Genomic DNA, 18,271 nt, shown 5'->3' with positions numbered 1-18,271 from the left:
ATATCACCACCTTCAACACCTCTTTGACTTTTTGTCTATGACATCTTTTGGTTATCTCCGCCTATCACTGGCCCTCTATCCAGCTCTACCTGTCCCACTCCCCCTTAAACCAGCTTATATTTCACCTCTTTTCTATTTTTCCTTAGTTCTGTTGAAGAGTCATACCAACTTGAAACGTTAACTGTGTTCCTCTCCGCAGGTGCTGTCAGACCTGCTGAGTTTTCGCAGGTATTTTTATTTTTGTTCTGGATTTCCAGCATCTGCAGTTTTTTGCTTTTATCTTAGTGGTTTTAGGTTTGCTGTTTTGCTGACAAGCAGTCTTGTTGCTGCAATAAACTATTGGGCAGAATTTGCCCTTCGATGGCGTGTGGGCCCCATCGGCTTGGTGGCGGGCGGGCAGCCGACCCGCCACTGAAACGGGGCCCGCTTTGCGATTTGTGCTTTGCGCTCCCCGTGCGGGGGGTGGGGGGATGGGGTGGGGGGGGGGGGGGCGGTGGGAGGGGTACCCCAGCTTCTCCCTGAGGCAAAGTGCTGTCTCAGGGAGTTTAGTGACAGGTAAGTGAAGTTTTAAAATAGATACATTAAAAAGAAGTGAACATGTCCCCCTTAAACCAGTTTATATTTCACCTCTCTTCTATTTTCCCTTAGTTCTGTTGAAGAGTCATACGGACCCGAAACATTGACTGTGTTCCTCTCCGCAGATGCTGTCAGACCTGCTGAGTTTTTCCAGGTATTTTTATTTTTGTTTTTGTTTTGGGTTTTTACAACAGTGGTTACAAAGTCATCATCAGACTTCTAATTCCAGACTTTTACTGGATTCAAATTCATGTTGTGATTCAAACTGGGATTTGCAGAGCATAATCCTGGGCTTCTGGAACACTAGTCCAGTGACAAAACCACTATGCCACTGCCATCACCACCTCCCTCTCACTATGCTTATTGTACCTAATGTTTCATAGTCCTCCTCATTAACTAGAATGTCTGCATTATCCCTCTCCTTAGTGAAGACAGAGACAAAGTACTCACTGAGAACCCTGCCCACATCATCAGCATCAATGCACAAGTTACCATGTACATCTCTGATAGGCTCCACCCTTTCCTTAGTTATTCTCTTGCGGTTAATGTACTGGTAAAAGACTTTTGAAGGTGGCAGGATAGATTGAGAGCATGGTTAATAGAGGATACAGTATCTTGGGCTTTATTAATTGGGACATTGAGTACAAGAGAAAATGGTTATGCAGATTTCGTATAAGTCACTAGTTCAGCCTCAGCTCAAGCACTACGTCCAGTCCTGGGTGCCGTTCTTTAGAAAGGATGTGAAGATGTTAGAAAGGGTGCAGAAAAGATTCACGAGAATGGTTCCAGGGATGAGGAACTTCAGTTATGAAGATAGATTGGAGTGTTTTCCTTAGAGAAAGAAGGTTAAGAGGAGATTTGATAGAGGTGTTGAAAATCATGATGAGCCTGAACAGAGTAGATGGGGAGAAACTGTTCCCTTTGGTGGAAGGATTAAGAATGAGAAGGCACAGATTCAAAGCAAAAGAAACAAAGATGTTATGGGGAGAAACTTTTTTACACAGCGAATGGTTAGGATCTGGAATGCTCTGCCTGAGGGTGTGGTGGAGACAAGTTCAGTTGAAACATTCAAAGGGGAATTAGACTTTTATCTGGAAAGGAAGAATGTGCAGGGTTACGGGGAGAATATGGGGGAATGGCACGAGGTGAGTTGCTCACTCGGAGAGCTGGTGCAGACACAATGGGCCGAATGGCCTCCTGCACCATAGCAATCCTGAGACACCTGATAGGGTTAGGATTAGAAACCCTTATTGACAACATCATTGTCACCGGACATGTCCTTTCCTATTTAAGTTACTTTATCTCACTTAGACCCATCACAGAACAGACTCAGGAATTGTACATTCAAGGAAATTTCTTCTGGTTCCTTGTCAGAGTGAGTGAAGCTGGCAGCCCCTTGGGGAACTGAGGCCAATGGCCAGGGCGGGAAAGCAGCTTGAGTGAAAGAGAAAGGTGGCTAATGGGGGAAGGTATCCCGGGGGATCAGATGGCGGTGAAACTGCATGTTGGACACCCTCTGATCTCAGAGTGAGTGAAGGTCACGGTCCCCCCACACCTGGGAGGAAGAAACTACAAGCTGGAATCCATCTGATATCTGGCGATGTATCTTCAGTTTCCCCCTGTGGAACAACATCACAGGCAGCAGCTCCCTGCCCGGCTGCCCGGGTTCCTGCAGTTCACAGCTCACTCTGCCCACTAACTCCCTCTCCACAATTCACCATCTATTTGCTTCTTCACTCCTCCTCCTTCTTTCCCCCAGCCCTGCACAGATCCTTGCTGGTCTTTCAGTTCCCAGTTCAAATCCAGTGTTTATACCCAGAATATAAAAGCAAAATACTACGGATGCTGGAAATCTGAAACAAAAACAAAAAAAGCTGGAAAAACTCAGCAGGTCTGACAGCATCTGTGGAGAGGAAAACAGAATTAACGTTACGAGTTCGTCTGACTTTTCTTCTTCTTTTGTTTTTGTTTATACCCAGAATGTTAACCTGGCCTCTCTCTCTACAGCTGATGACTGACCTGTGGATTTCCAGCATTTTTCAGTCAGGTTCCCAGGCTGGGGACTGAGTTGTATGTGATTCAGTGTCTCTGTGAACTGGGTCTGGAGGGAGCAGCTTACCTTATGCATTTGGATGGTGGCAGTTGGTTGTGGGCTAGTAACATATGTATGAACATACAATTTAGGAGCAAGAGTAGGCCACTCAGCCTCTTGAGCCTGCTCTGCCATTCAATAAAGTTGGGGCTGATATGATTGTAACTTAACTCCACATTCACACTTACCTCAATAACCTTTTACCTCCTTGCTTATCAAGAACCAATCTACCTCTGCCTTAAAACTATGCAAAGAAGCTGCTTCCACTGTCTTTTGTCCAAATGCAGCAAGACCTGTACAATAGCCAGGCTTGGGCTGACAAGTGGCAAGTAACGTTTGTGCCACCCAAATGCCAGGCATTGGCCATCTCCAACATGAGAGAATCTAACCATCGCCCCTTGACATTCAGTGGCATTACCATTACTGAATTCCCCACTATCGACATCCTGGGGGTTACTATTGACCAGAAATTGAACTGGACTAGCCATATAAATACTGATGCTACAAGAGCAGGTCAGTGGCTAGGAAGCCTGCAGTGAGTAACTCACCCCCTGACCCCGCCCCCCAAGGCCTGTCCACCATCTACAAGGCACAAGTTAGGAGTGTGATGGAATACTCCCCACTAGCTTGAATGAGTGCAGCTCCCACACCACTCAAGAAACTTGACACCATCCAGGACAAAGCAGCCCACTTGTTTGGCACCCCATCTACGAACTTTCACTCCCCCCACCACTGAAGCACAGTGGCAGCAGTGTGCGCCATTAACAAGCTGCACTGCAGGAGTTCACCAATTCTCCTTAGACAGCCACTTCCAAACCCATGACCGCTACCATCTGGAAGGACAAGAGCAGCAGATGCATGGGAACATCACCACCTGAAAGCTCCCCTCCAAGCCACACAACATCCTGACTTGGAAATATATTGCCAATATATTGACTGTCTTTGGGTCAAAACCCTGGAACTCCTTTCCTAATAGCACTGTGGTTTTATCTGCACCAAATGGACTTCAGTGGTTCAAGAAGGCAGCTCACCACCATCTCCTCAAGGGCAAAAAGTGATGGGCAATAAATGCTGGCCTCGCAAGCGACACCCACATCCCAGGAATGAATTTTTAAAAACCCACTACCCTCTGAGAGAAAAAAATTCCCCAAATCTTTGGCTTAAATGAGCGAACCATTATTTTTAAACAGTGACCCTAGTTCTAGATTGTTCTACCAGAGGAAACATCCTCTCCGCATCCACCCTGTCAAGACTCCTCAGCATCTTATATGTTTCAATGACTGGTGGTAACATTGGAGGAATTGATGGTCTTTTTGCCAGGTCACTTTTTAATTCCTTGTTCAAGATTAAGAATCGAATTATAAATACATATTCCTAAAGTGAAACAATTATTTTTAACATGAAAGTTGAACTATTACAATGACCATATTTGCAGACCTGGGATTGTAATGGCACATCAGTGGGTAATAGGCCACATTTTGCTGACTGCAGTGAAGTAGAGGGCCAGGGGACCATCAGTCAGCAGCCTCAGCAGCATTACCGGGAGAGGTGACCGCTGCTGAGCTGTAACTGGAGGAAGAGGATGCATCAATGGATGTGCACCCTCCCAACAAGGTGAATAAGGGTCTGGGTTGCTGGGGTCAGTCATTCAGGCCCCGCCAAAGTTGGCTGGAGGAGGTTAGTCAGGGCAGATGATGCCATTGCCGTGGTGGGGAGGGGGGCAGCCATTCCCAGCACAGGGAATAAATCCATGGACTAAATAGTGCACAAAAAGGAGGCCCCACCCCCAGAGCCAACTGCGAGAGTGCCTGCAGAGACAAGAAGTGACACATTGTGTTTCTTTACATCTGGTTCCTTTACGTTATTTGTCTCCACGATGACCGTAACAATGGGTAAAAGAGCAAAGGTATCTCGGGATTTGGGTGCACAAATTATTGAAAGCATAATTGCAGATCAGCAAAAAAAAAAGCCAACTTAGAACTTGGAATTATTTCTAGAACTATAGAGTTCAAAAGTAGTGATGTTATGTTAAACTTGGACAGAACTTTATACAGGTCGCACTTAGTGCTGTGCACAGTTCTGGTCTCCAGACTGAAAAAGGGAGCCATAGAATGACTGAGAATAGTGTAAAAAGATTTTCCACAACTGGGATATTGCAGCTCTTGGGAAAGATCAAACAGTTCAGTTGTTTTTCTTTCAGAAACAGGGGACTCTGAGGAGATCTGAGGGAGTTGTATAAAACTGAACAGTTTGTAACAGGGAGATGTGGAGAGAATGTTTCCACTTGTGGAAGAATTCAATCATAGGGGCCATAAATACAAGAAATGTATAGAAGATACTAATAAATCCAACAGGGAAATAAGGAGTCATTTAATTACTCAGAGTGGTTAGAATGTGCAACTCACTACATAATTTAACTGACTCCTGACGGATAAGCTCTTACAGAATATAACAAACTAATGGTCCCATCACAATAGAAATGTCAGAACTGTCCACCCAAAATGGAGCCGTGTCAGAAAAATATGCTGTTTACAACACCGTTGGTTGAGTTTTCAGGTCACCAGCAATTCCTGGTATAATTCTGCAGATAGAAAGCTGAAGATAAATGTAACATTTATGAAGGGAAAGGCCAACTTCTCAGTTCTTTTGTTTGTTAATTAATTGAATAAATAAGTTAACTGGATATTTCATTACACTCGCAATCTGCTCTCTGAACTTGGACTGAGTCACCCATAAATAAAAGTGTTTGTGCAGCAACTTAAATTACATAGCATATATCCTACCCATTCAAGGGTATATAAAGAAGCATTGTAATATGCAGGATTTGTTCCTGTACTGCTATAGTATAAGAAATGTGCAACATGCATCAACCATAGAGGTATGAAGCTTCCAGATATGGTGAAAGTAAAGTCACAGATTTCCTTCTACTCTCCATTACTGGGTCAGTATGATTTTCACCATTGCTTTGGCATCTCTGTCCCTTATGGACTCGACTGGTCAGTGAAATATATCTGACTGTCAGAAGGCTGAGCAATAAGTTAAAGTGAAAGGGAGCAGTGGTGTCAAAATTGTATCAAACCATCAAATCCCACCCATCCAGGCTCGGTGAAATATTACTTTACAGCAAATGGTACATTGTCGATCATGCCTCTAGTTTCAATGGCAAAATAGATAGGAATATTTCTCAAACATAGCAGAAACCCGATTGTTGCAAGAACCACAGCAGCAGTTTTCTCAGTGCAGTATTTTGATTTCACCTTCAAACAACAAATGGAAACAAATCGATCAAAGGAGAAAGTGACGGTGAACCAAACAGAACAGCCTCTGGCTGCTTAATTCATGGCAGTCCGATAACCCCTTGCCTGTATAGGGAGCACATAGAGCTTCCCGGCGGACGTCATGCTGGGCAGGCCCTAACTGGCCCGCCCATGTAAAATGGCGGTGCAGCCCACTTCGCTGGTGGTGATCGGCTCCGTGCCCGCTGGCGATTGGGTCGGGCCCGCCTGCCCAACAGGCAGAAAATTCTGTCCATGGTGACTGTTGTCATAAAAAAAACCATCTGGTTCACTCATAGGGAAAATGCCATCTTTCCCTGGTCTTACCTACATGTGTGACCCTAGAAACACAGCAATGTGGTTGACAATGAAATGGCCTCACAAGACACTTACTTGTATCAAACCGCTACAAAAAGTTGATGAGGAACGAAACCAGACAGACATTGATCAAGGCATGGAAAATGACAGCCCTGTTGATCCTGCAAAGTTCTCCATACTAACATCTGGGGCTTGTGCCAATGTTGGGAGAGCTAACTCACAGACTAGTCAAGCAACAGCCTGACATCGTCATACTCCCAAAATCATACCTTAACAGCACTGAGGGTGTACCTACACCACAGAGACTGCAGCGGTTCAAGAAAGCAGTTCGCCACCACCTTCCCCAGGGCAATTAGGATGGGCAATAAGTGGTGGCCTGGCCAGCGAAGCCCACATCCCTTGAATGAATTAAAAAGAAACAAATGATATGGCCGATGACGACATGAATGCTGAAGAAAATAATGTTGATGATCCATATGATGATGCCATTTAAGAAGCAGATTGGGACAAGTTACTTGGTTCTGCAGATGAGTAATAGGGTGAATTTTATGGATTTTAATACACACTCAGTGCATGCTCTGCTGTTAAGTAGAATTATTTTCTGTCCTGTGAAAATACTGAATAGAATTGTGCAAATTATTAGAGACCGCTTTTGTTTTTGACAAATTGGATGCATTTAGTGCACAGAAGTTCATCTCTGTCTCCATGAAGGTTATTAATTATTAATCAATAAAAATTCAATTATAAAAATACTTTATGGCTCATTTGCATTACTTCTGGCAGTGGGATTAACAGGAACAGTCTCAGACCTGGCAAATCTGCGATAGCGAGATGGTGGATTTCAAACCAGCCAAAATGTTACTCGTGTAAAAATTGACCTCTTTACTTTTTGACTATAAATTTAATCTTAGGAGCTCAGCTTTTACACTAACCTATACGGTATGTTAATGGGCTGTTGATACAAATAAATTCCCCATTACATGTTGCATGGATGGATCCAGCACAGTGATACAGAGGCATTTGTCTGTACCAAAGTGACCATGAGAATATAATCAATATTATGGATTTAAAGGGACAGGACAGGATGCACTGTACAATACATTTCAGATTGTGTGCCCCACATGGTTCAAGCGCATCTTCAACGTCCACTCCTGGGGAGGTGGCCACAGTTGCTTTGAGGCAGAAGTATATGAGGAGAGCAGCAGGATCCCTGTCACTCACAAGGTTAAAACTCCACATCCTTCCATCCTCTCTCCAGCCACTCTGACTGGCCAACCAGACTTTCACCCTCCATGGAATTCATTTCTCTGCAGACTTTCACCCTCCTCGCCTGCGTTCAATTATTTTCCTTCAGCCCTCTCACTCTGTTTCTCCTGAAGCAGGGTTTCCCCACCCCCCACCCTCAACCCTCGACCCTCGACCCTCGAAGTGCAGGCAAACAAAACCACACCTCCGATCGGTGCCCCCAATCGGGGGTAGGGGGGCGGGGGGTGTGGGGGGGGGGGGGCGGTGGCGGGGGTCGCGCCGCCATTTTATGTGGACGGGCCAATTAAGGCCAGCCCAGCGTGACCTCCGCACAGAAGCTCTATGCGCTCCCTGTGCGGGCACCTGTGGGTGGGGGGTGGAATCCCTAAACCTGAGAGTGCACTTTTTCGTGCAAGCGCGCTCATCTCCCTGAGGCTAAGTGCTGCCTCAAGGAGATCGGCTCCAATGTTCAAATTTTTAAAAATAGAAAAATAAATATCGCTGACATGTCCCCTCGTGTGACGCTGTCCATAACTTTTTGAAAAACTTTAATTAAAAGTTTTAAAACCTACATGAAACCTCATCCCGCCCGTGGATGAGGTTTCATGCTTTTTCTAATGCCCGCCAGGGCTCCCGGCAACCCCGCCAACCTGAAGGCCCCGTCTCCCGCTCGCCAATGGGAAAATCCTGCCACTGATCTTGGTTTGGCCACCCGGCGTAAAAGTGGATGGGAAATAGACGAGTGTGCAATAATAATTCCTTCAGAATTGCAGTGAACCTCATCAGAAAAGCACTGAGCTGAAGCTGTTCACCGGCTCAATAGAGATAAAAACAAAAAGCTAAAAGCTACTGCGGATGCTGGATATCCAAAACAAAAACAGAATTACCTGGAAAAATGTCATTATATTGACATTAGCCGTCTCAATTTCTCTGCTCCTCTCACCCATTCTAATCTGGCTCTCTCTGAACTCACTGCACTCCGTTCTCTCAGGTCCAACCCCAACATTGTCATCAAACCCACTGACAAGGATGGTACTGTTGTTGTCTGGCGCATTGACCTCTACCTCGCGGAGGCTGAGCGTCAACTCGCAGACACTTCCTCCTACCTCTCCCTGGACCATGACCCCACCACAGAACATCAAGCCATTGTTTCCAGGACTGTCACTGACCTCATCTCCTCTGGAGATCTTCCTCCCACAGCTTCCAACTTGATAGTCACCCAACATCGGACGGCCCGCTTCTACCTCCTACCCAAAATTCACAAACAGGACTGTCCTGGCAGACCGATCGTGTCAGCCTGTTCCTGCCCCACGGAACTCATTTCTCGTTATCTTGACTCCCTTCTCTCTCCCCTTGTCCAGTCCCTTCCCACCTACATCCGTGATTCCTCTGACACCTTACGTCACATCAACAATTTCCAGTTTCCTGGCCCCAACCGCTTCCTCTTCACCATGGATGTCCAATCCCTCTACACCTCCATCCCCCACCAGGATGGTCTGAGGGCCCTTAGCTTCTTCCTTGAACAGAGGCCCCAACAATCCCCATCCACCACTACTCTCCTCCGTCTGGCTGAACTTGTTCTCACACTGAACAATTTCTCCTTTAACTCCTCTCACTTCCTCCAAATAAAAGGTGTGGCTATGGGTACCCGCATGGGCCCCAGCTATGCCTGTCTCTTTATGGGGTATGTGGAACATTCCTTGTTCCAGTCCTACTCCGGCCCCCTCCCACAACTCTTTCTCCGGTACATCGATGATTACTTCGGTGCTGCTTCATGCTCTTGTCGGGACCTGGAAAAATTTATTAATTTTGCTTCCAATCTCCACCCCTCCATCATTTTCACTTGGTCCATCTCTGACACTTCTCTTCCCTTCCTTGACCTCTCTGTCTCACTATCTGATGATAGACTGTCCACCAATATCCATTACAAGCCTACCGACTCCCACAGCTACCTCGACTACAGCTCCTCACACCCCGCTTCCTGTAAGGACTCCATCCCATTCTCTCAGTTCCTTCGCCTCCGTCGCATCTGTTCTGATGACGCTACCTTCAAAAACAGCTCCTCTGACATGTCTTCCTTCTTCCTTAACCGAGGTTTTCCACCCACGGTGGTTGACAGGGCCCTCAACCGTGTCCGGCCCATATCCCGCGCATCCTCCCTCATGCCTTCTCCTCGTTCCCAGAAACGTGATAGGGTCTCCCTTGTCCTCACTTATTACCCCACCAGCCTCCGCGTTCAAAGGATCATCCTCCGCCATTTCCGCCAACTCCAGCATGATGCCACCACCAAACACATCTTCCCTTCACCCCCCCTGACGGCATTCCATAGGGATCGTTCCCTCCGGGACACCCTGGTCCACTCCTCCATCACCCCCTACTCCTCAACCCCCACCTATGGCACCTCCCCATGCCCACGCAGAAGATGCAACACCTGCCCCTTCACTTCCTCTCTCCTCACCGTCCAAGGGCCCAAACACTCCTTTCAAGTGAAGCAGCATTTCACTTGCATTTCCCCTAACTTAGTCTACTGCATTCGTTGCTCCCAATGCGGTCTCCTCTACATTGGAGAGACCAAACGCAAACTGGGAGACCGCTTTGCAGAACACCTGCGGTCTGTCCGCAAGAAAGACCCAAACCTCCCTGTCGCTTGCCATTTTAACACTCCACCCTGTTCTCTTGCCCACATGTCTGTCCTTGGCTTGCTGCTTTGTTCCAGTGAAGCCCAACGCAAACTGGAGGAACAGCACCTCATCTTCCGACTAGGCACTTTACAGCCTTCCGGGCTGAACATTGAATTCAACAACTTTAGATCTTAAACTCCCCCTCCCTCCATCCCCACCCCGTTTCTCCCCCCTCCCTTTTTTTTCAATAATTTATATAGATTCTTCTTTTCCCACCTATTTCCATTATTTTTAAATCTAAAACTAAAACTTTGTTAGTCTTTCCACCCCAACCCCACTAGAGCTGTACCTTGAGTGTCCTGTCTTCCATTCTTAATTAGCACTTTCCTTAGACAATATCACCACCTTCAACACCTCTTTGATCCTTTTGTCTGTGACATCTTTTGATTATCTGCTCCTATCACTGCTTGCTTATCTCCACAATCACCACACCCTCAACTTCTCTCTCCCCCCGCCCCCCCCACCTTAAACCAGCTTATATTTCACCTTTCTCCTAACTATGCTTCAGTTCTGCCGAAGGGTCATGAAGACTCGAAACGTTAACTGGTTTCTTCTCCACCGATGCTGCCAGACCTGCTGAGTTTTTCCAGGTAATTCTGTTTTTGCACCGGCTCAATAGCATTGACACTAAAAGTGGTTTGAATCAGGAAGTACTGAGTGTGAACATGGCTTTTAGACAACAAGCCGAGAGTTGGACTGAGGAGACAATTTGTCCAATTTGTCAGGATTTCTTCACCGATCCATTTTCACTGGAGTGTGGACACAACTTCTGCCGTTCCTGTATCACCCAGTGTTTGAAAAATGAGATAAACTCCTGCCCGGAATGTAGACGGGATTTGCTGAAAGAAACCTCAGGGAAAATTGGGCTTTAAAGAACCTGGCCAAGAAAGCTCGAGAACTAAAGGTGAATTTGAAAGAGAAAGAAAATAAACTTCACTGTGAGGAACATGAGGAAGAATTGAAGCTGTTTTGTGAAACTGACAAGAAATTGATCTGTGTGATTTGTAGAGATTCGCGGGAACACAGAGAGCACCGCTTCATGCCGATTAAAGAAGCTGTTGGAATGTACAAGGCAAAAGGGAACAGTTTTGATCACCTGATTATTTGATCACATTTTCATGGTCTCACGCTTTTATTTTCTGATTCTCTCTCCTAATCCCAGGATCGGGTGAAATTTTCCTTCGATACTCTCACAGAGAAGAAATCGACGGTTCTCGAAATGGAGCAGCAGCAGAAACAGAGGATTTCCCAAATTAGGGTAAAGTCTCCCTGTGCTGAGCTTCCAATTTGAATTCATTATTTTGTTGTTTGTATTACAGAAACATGTTATTTTTAACGTTTCTTCTCCTAGAAACAGTCGAATAGTCTGCAGACCCACATCACATCCGAGTTCACAAAAATGCACCAGATTCTCACTGAGAAAGAGCAGCGTTTGATCCGAGATCTCAGGGAAGAAGAGGGAAAAATTCTAAAAACAATGGAGGAAAATCTTTGTCAAATTCAAGAGAATTTAAATTCTATTGAGGAAAAACTCTCACTGTTGGAAAAACAGTTGGAACAAAAAGACGAAGTTATATTTCTGAAGGTGAGGAATTATATTTCAGTTTAGTTCAATGAAAGTGCACAATCACAACATGATCCACACGAGCCTCCTCCCATCCTACTTGATTCCCTCTGTCAATATATCCTTCTGCTGCTTTCACTCTCATGTGCTTATCGAGCTTCCCCTAAAATATATCTGCAATTTTTGCCTCAGTGGGTGGAATTTAATATGCTCCCTCTGAGGCGAGTTTGGTGGTGGGAGGGATAGGACGGTGGTGGATGATGGGTGGGTGGTTAGCCGGGTAGGTGGGTACCCTGCTCCCTCCCAGCCTCTGACCTATTTAAGTCCATATTGGCAATATTCATGAAGCGCCTTCGCACTGCTAGTTGAGACCCTTAAGTTGACAATAAATGCTCACTTAAGGGTCTGACCTCTGCCGCTGGTATTCACCTAGCTGGTGGACGAGACCATCAATACCCACATTCAATTCCACCCAGTGACTCCATGTGATAGTGAGTTCCACATTCTCATCACTTTCTTGGTAATGAAGTTTCTCTTGACCTCCCCGTTGGATTTATTTGTAACTATAATATGTTTATAGCCCCTATTTTTGGACTCCCTACTTGTGGATACATCTTCACTGAATCAATCGAATCAACCTCTTTCATAATTTTCAAGAGCTCTATCAGGTCTTCCCTTTTCTTGAGTAAAGTTGATCAACCTTTGCTGTTAGTTGAACCCTCTCAGTTCTTGTAAATCTTTTTCATACTTTCTCCTGTGCTCTGATATTCTTTGTGTAACATCCTCTTTCTATTCCATGTCTGCAGCAATGGGAATTGACAATTCTCAGCAGCTTGTAACAATGTGAGTGTAATTCCTGCTTTCTGGATATGGACAGTCAATCTCCGTCAACTCAGATTTATGTTTTGTTTATTTCAGGAGGAAGTATCTCAGAAGAGGAGGTAGGACATGAATTTTACTGAAACTCAGTGCAAGTTGGTAAGATTACTCAGGAAAGTATTTATGGTCAATTTGTAATCAACTGTTTAATATCTACAGGAATGGCGATGGGTATAATAAGCTGTCACTAGCAGATGGTGTCATGCCCATCTAATGGTAAGAAACCCCACACAGGCTCGTTGCCGTGCTGCACACATGGTGATTAGCCCCGCCTGCTGCTGGGTCAATGTCAGTAGCGGCAGGATCAGGCCATTATGTGGGCGATAATTATCCACTTGGGCCGTCAACTGGCAGCTGGGTGGGAAGGCCAACCACAGACCTTCCCATCTTGGGCTTAATTGGTGTAGAGGCTGGAAGGTGACAGGGTCGTAACCCAACATCCTCCCTGATTAAATGGCCCCACCACCAAACTTGCCACAAAGGAGAGCATTAAATTCTGTCCAGTATCTTTAAGTGTTAGTTATAAAGGAACATGGTTAAAGATGTCCCTGAATGGAATTAAAGTCTGATTCATGCACCTAATCCATTTTCTAAAGAGCATCACCTTCAACTGGTCAGCTGGAACCATCAGCTCCCCGAACATCACCAATACAGGAACTGTTTCCAGAACCCATCGATACCTTACAAGCTTCAGCAAGTGGAAATCTCACTATTCCCAGCTGAATCCTTCCTCCTCTACAATACTCACCCTCCTGATACATCTCCACCTTGTTTACCAAACTCATGTCCATGAACAAGGTCAGGACAGAAAGCCTGGGAATGGGGCTTTGCCTGCGTGTTGAGGGAGGAGGAGTGGCGAGGGGTATGGAGTCAGCTGGTGTTCACTGTGGACCTGGAGAACAAGCATTGGATTGCAATCCATTTCCTGAAAGCGTCAGGAAAGCTTATTTTCTCAATTGCCTTGAGGAAACATTGCACACACTCCAGGTGAATATTTTTTATCCATCCAAGGAGAGTATGAAGGTAGAGGTTTGATTGTGGAGTATTATATTGAATAACCGACTCCATGTGTGTCCCTGTATCAAATATTATTTGTTGCCTCAGACCAGAATGGAAATACCTTGGTGTTGAGAGCTTGCTCTAAATTTTCCAGTTGGCATTGAAGAAGCGATTCGGTTTTTTTTGATGACCAGGGGTAAAGTTCTTTCTGTCCGTATGCATTAATGTGACAGTGTCTAAGGGAGTCTGGATCCATGTCTCCAGCACATGGTTTAGGGGTTTCAGTGGGAAGGGAGACAGCTCCGTCAATCAGGATTGGAATTATTCTATTTTTTATTCGTTCGTGGGATGTGTGCATTTATTGCCCATCCCTAAGTGCCCTTGTGAAGAGCAATTATTTGTTGCAATCAAGTCACTACTTTGCCAAAAGTAAAATATTGCAGGTGGTGGAAATCTGGCTGAAAAACAAAAAATGCTGGCAATGCTCAGCCAGCCAGGTAGTATCTTTGGAGAGAAGAGCAGTGTTAACATTTCAGATCAATTCAGAGCTGAAGAAAATTAGGAATGTAAAGATAGCCAAAAGGGGCTGTTTGGGGCTTAACCGGCAAAAGGCAAGGTTCGTGATAGGGTGGAGGACAGCAGAGATCAAATGATGAAAAGTTTCAGAGTACAAAAGCCAGAGGGAGTGGTAGTGGGTAAAGTAAAGAATCAAAATTTGTGGTTAGATGATGTGTGAATGGCTGGATAGCAGCGGTCTGAATGGAAAGTAATGGAAGAAAGAAAGGAATGTAAAAAACACACTAGAGAAGGAGAACCTAAAACAAAATGAAGGCAGAGGATCTAAGCTAAAATTATTGAATTCAGTGTTGAGGCGAGAATCACAGAATCACAGTGCAGAAGAGGCCCTTCAGCCCATCGAGTCTGCACCGACACATGAGAAACACCTGACCTACCTACCTAATCCCATTTACCAGCACTTGCCCCATAGCCTTGAATGTTATGACATGCCAAGTGCCCCTCCAGGTACTTTTTAAAGGATGTGAGGCAACCCACATCTAACAACCTCCCAGGCAGCGCATTCCAGACCATCACCACCCTCTGGTTAAAAAAGTTTTTCCCCATATCCCCCCTAAACCTCCTGCCCCTCACCTTGAACTTATGTCCCCTTGTGACTGACCCTTCAACTAAGGGGAACAGCTGCTCCCTATCCACCCTGACCATGCCCCTCATAGTCGTGTACACCTCGATCAGGTCGCCCCTCCTTCTTCTCTGCTCCAACAATAACAACCCAAGTCTATCCAACCTTTCCTCATAACTTAAATGTTTCATCCCAGGCAATATCCTGGTGAATCTCCTCTTCACCCCCTGCGGTGTAATCACAACCTCCCTATAATGTGGCGACCAGAACTGCACACAGTACTCAAGCTGTAGCCTCACCAAGGTTCTACACAACTCGCAGAGTGCTGAGTCGAATGATAAGCTGCTGTTCCTCAAGCTTCTCTTGAGATAAATCAGGCAGCCGCGGATCAAAAGGTCATAGCGGGAACAAAATGTCAAGCGGCAGGAAGCTCAGGATCATGTTTGTCAACTGAATACTGTATTGTAAACAAAAGCAGAATTACCTGGAAAAACTCAGCAGGTCTGGCAGCATCGGCGGAGAAGGAAAGAGTTGACGTTTTGAGTCCTCATGACCCTTCATCAGAACTGAGTGAAGTTAGGAGAGGGGTGAAATATAAGCTGATTTAAGGTGGCGGGGGTCGGGGGGTGGGGGGGGGGGGGGGGGACAGAAGTTGGTGGGGTGGTGGTTGTAGGGAAAAGCAAGCAGTGATAGGAGCAAATAATCAAAAGATGTCACAGACAAAAGGATCAAAGAGGTGTTGAAGGTGGTGATATTATCTAAGAGAATGTGCTAATTAAGAATGGATGGCAGGACACTCAAGGTACAGCTCTAGTGGGGTTGGGGGGGAAAGACTAACAAAGTTTTAGTTTTAGATTTAAAAATAATGGAAATAGGTGGGAAAAGAAAAATCTATATAAATTATTGGAAAAAACAAAAGGGATGGGGAAGAAACGGAAATGGGGGCGGGGATGGGGGAGGGAGTTTAAGATCTAAAGTTGTTGAATTCAATATTCAGCCCGGAAGGCTGTAAAGTGCCTAGTCGGAAGATGAGGTTCTGTTCCTCCAGTTTGCGTTGGGCTTCACTGGAACAATGCAGCAAGCCAAGAACAGACATGTGGGCAAGAGAGCAGGGTGGAGTGTTAAAATGGCAAGCGACAGGGAGGTTTGGGTCTTTCTTGCGGACAGACCGCAGGTGTTCTGCAAAGCGGTCTCCCAGTTTGCGTTTGGTCTCTCCAATGTAGAGGAGACCGCATTGGGAGCAACGAATGCAGTAGACTAAGTTAGGGGAAAGTGAAATGCTGCTTCACTTGAAAGGAGTGTTTGGGCCCTTGGATGGTGAGGAGAGAGGAAGTGAAGGGGCAGGTGTTGCATCTTCTGCGTGGGCATGGGGAGGTGCCATAGGTGGGGGTTGAGGAGTAGGGGGTGATGGAGGAGTGGACCAGGGTGTCCCGGAGGGAACGATCCCTACAGAATGCCGCCAGGGGGGGTGAAGGGAAGATGTGTTTGGTGGTGGCATCATGCTGGAGTTGGCGGAAATGGCGGAGGATGATCCTTTGAATGCAGAGGCTGGTGGGGTGATAAGTGAGGACAAGGGGGACCCTATCATGTTTCTGGGAGTGAGGAGAAGACGTGAGGGCGGATGCGCGGGAGATGGGCCGGACACGGTTGAGGGCCCTGTCAACCACCGTGGGTGGAAAACCTTGGTTAAGGAAGAAGGAGGACATGTCAGAGGAGCTGTTTTTGAAGGTAGCATCATCAGAACAGATGCGACGGAGGCGAAGGAACTGAGAGAATGGGATGGAGTCCTTACAGGAAGCGGGGTGTGAGGAGTTGTAGTCGAGGTAGCTGTGGGAGTCGGTAGGCTTGTAATGGATATTGGTGGACAGTCTATCATCAGAAATTGAGACAGAGAGGTCAAGGAAGGGAAGGGAAGTGTCAGAGATGGACCATGTGAAAATGATGGAGGGGTGGAGATTGGAAGCAAAATTAATAAATTTTTCCAGGTCCCGACGAGAGCATGAAGCCGCACCGAAGTAATCATCGATGTACTGGAGAAAGAGTTGTGGGAGGGGGACGGAGTAGGACTGGAACAAGGAATGTTCCACATACCCCATAAAGAGACAAGTAGAGCTGGTAAACTCCCTCCCCCATCCCCACCCCCATTTCCGTTTCTTCCCCCTCCCTTTTGTATTTTCCAATAATTTATATAGATTTTTCTTTTCCCACCTATTTCCATTATTTTTAAATCTATAACTGTAATACCCTGTCAGTCTTCCCACCCCATCCCCATTAGAGCTGTACCTTGAGTGTCCTGCCATCCATTTTTAATTAGCACATTCTCTTAGATAATAGCACCACCTCCAACACCTCTTTGTTTCTTTTGTCTGTGACATCTTTTGATTATCTGCTGCTATCACTGCTTGCTTGTCCCTACAACCACCCCCCGCCCATCCCCCCACATATTCTCTCCCCCCACCTCCCTCCCCACCTTAAACCAGCTTATATTTCACCCCTCTCCTAACTTCACTCAGTTCTGCTGAAGGGTCATGAGGACTCGAAACGTCAACTCTTTTCTTCTCCAGCGATGCTGCCAGACCTGCTGAGTTTTTCCAGGTAATTCTGTTTTTGTTTTGGATTTCCAGCATCCGCAGTAGTTTTTTGTTTTTATCACTGTATTGTAAGAAGCACACATAAATCACTTTCACTTGGTAGGAGTGTTTGGAGCCTTGGATGATGAGAATAAAGGAGGTGAAATGACAGGTACTGCATCTTCTGTGCTTGTGTGGAAAGATGCTGGAGGAAAGGGAGGGGGTAATGGGGATGACTGAGGAGTGGATCAGTGTATCACAGAGGGAGAGGTGTCTTCAGTCCTGAAGGTGGAGGGCAGGGGATGACGTGTTTGGTGATGGAATCAGGCTGAAATTGGTGGAAATGGCAGAGGAAGATCCATTGAATACAGAAGTTTGTGGGTGGAAGGTGAGGACAATGGGAATCCTATCATAGTTCTCAGTGGGAGGGAAAGGGGTGAGAGCAGAAGCGTGCGAAATAGATCGGACACGGTGGAGAATCATGTCAACCATGGTGGGGAGAGTCCTTGGCTGAGGCAAAAGGCAGACATATCAGGAGTCCTAGCACTCAAGGTCCAAACAGATGTGATGGAGCTAGAGTAACTGGGAGACTGGAGTAGAGTCGTACAGCAAATAGGGTTTGAGGGAGTGTAATCAAGTTAGCTGCGGGAGTCAATGGGCTTGTCGTGGATATTAGTGGATATCTTATTCCCAGAAATGTAGACAGAGAAGTCAAGGAAGAGAAGAGAAGAGTTAGTGATGGACCAGGAATGTAAAATGAGGGTGAAAATTACATGCATACTAACAAACAAATTAGGAGCAGGAGTAGGCCATTTGGCCCGTTGAACCTGCTTTGCCATTTAATAAGATCATGGCTGATCTGATTTTGGCCCTTCTGGCCTCAACTGTACTTTCCTATCTAACCCCTTTGACTCCCTTGTTAGTCAAAAATCTA

General features: G+C 46.0%; 1 protein-coding gene across 1 annotated transcript in view; it reads left to right on the top strand.

Moving 5' to 3' along the window:
- LOC144695498 (uncharacterized) overlaps positions 1–18,271 on the top strand; it is a 198,344-nt gene that overhangs the window by 31,970 nt on the left and 148,103 nt on the right. Inside the window, 5 exon segments of the mRNA XM_078566375.1 lie at positions 10,807–11,018; positions 11,021–11,259; positions 11,350–11,445; positions 11,539–11,772; positions 12,670–12,692. Of these exon segments, the coding sequence (XP_078422501.1) occupies positions 10,807–11,018; positions 11,021–11,259; positions 11,350–11,445; positions 11,539–11,772; positions 12,670–12,692 (804 nt within the window).

The sequence above is a fragment of the Cetorhinus maximus genome, chromosome 21 (assembly GCF_964194155.1).
Source record: "Cetorhinus maximus chromosome 21, sCetMax3.hap1.1, whole genome shotgun sequence".
NCBI lineage: Eukaryota > Metazoa > Chordata > Chondrichthyes > Lamniformes > Cetorhinidae > Cetorhinus > Cetorhinus maximus.
This window is presented reverse-complemented; position numbering and strand designations above follow the sequence as displayed.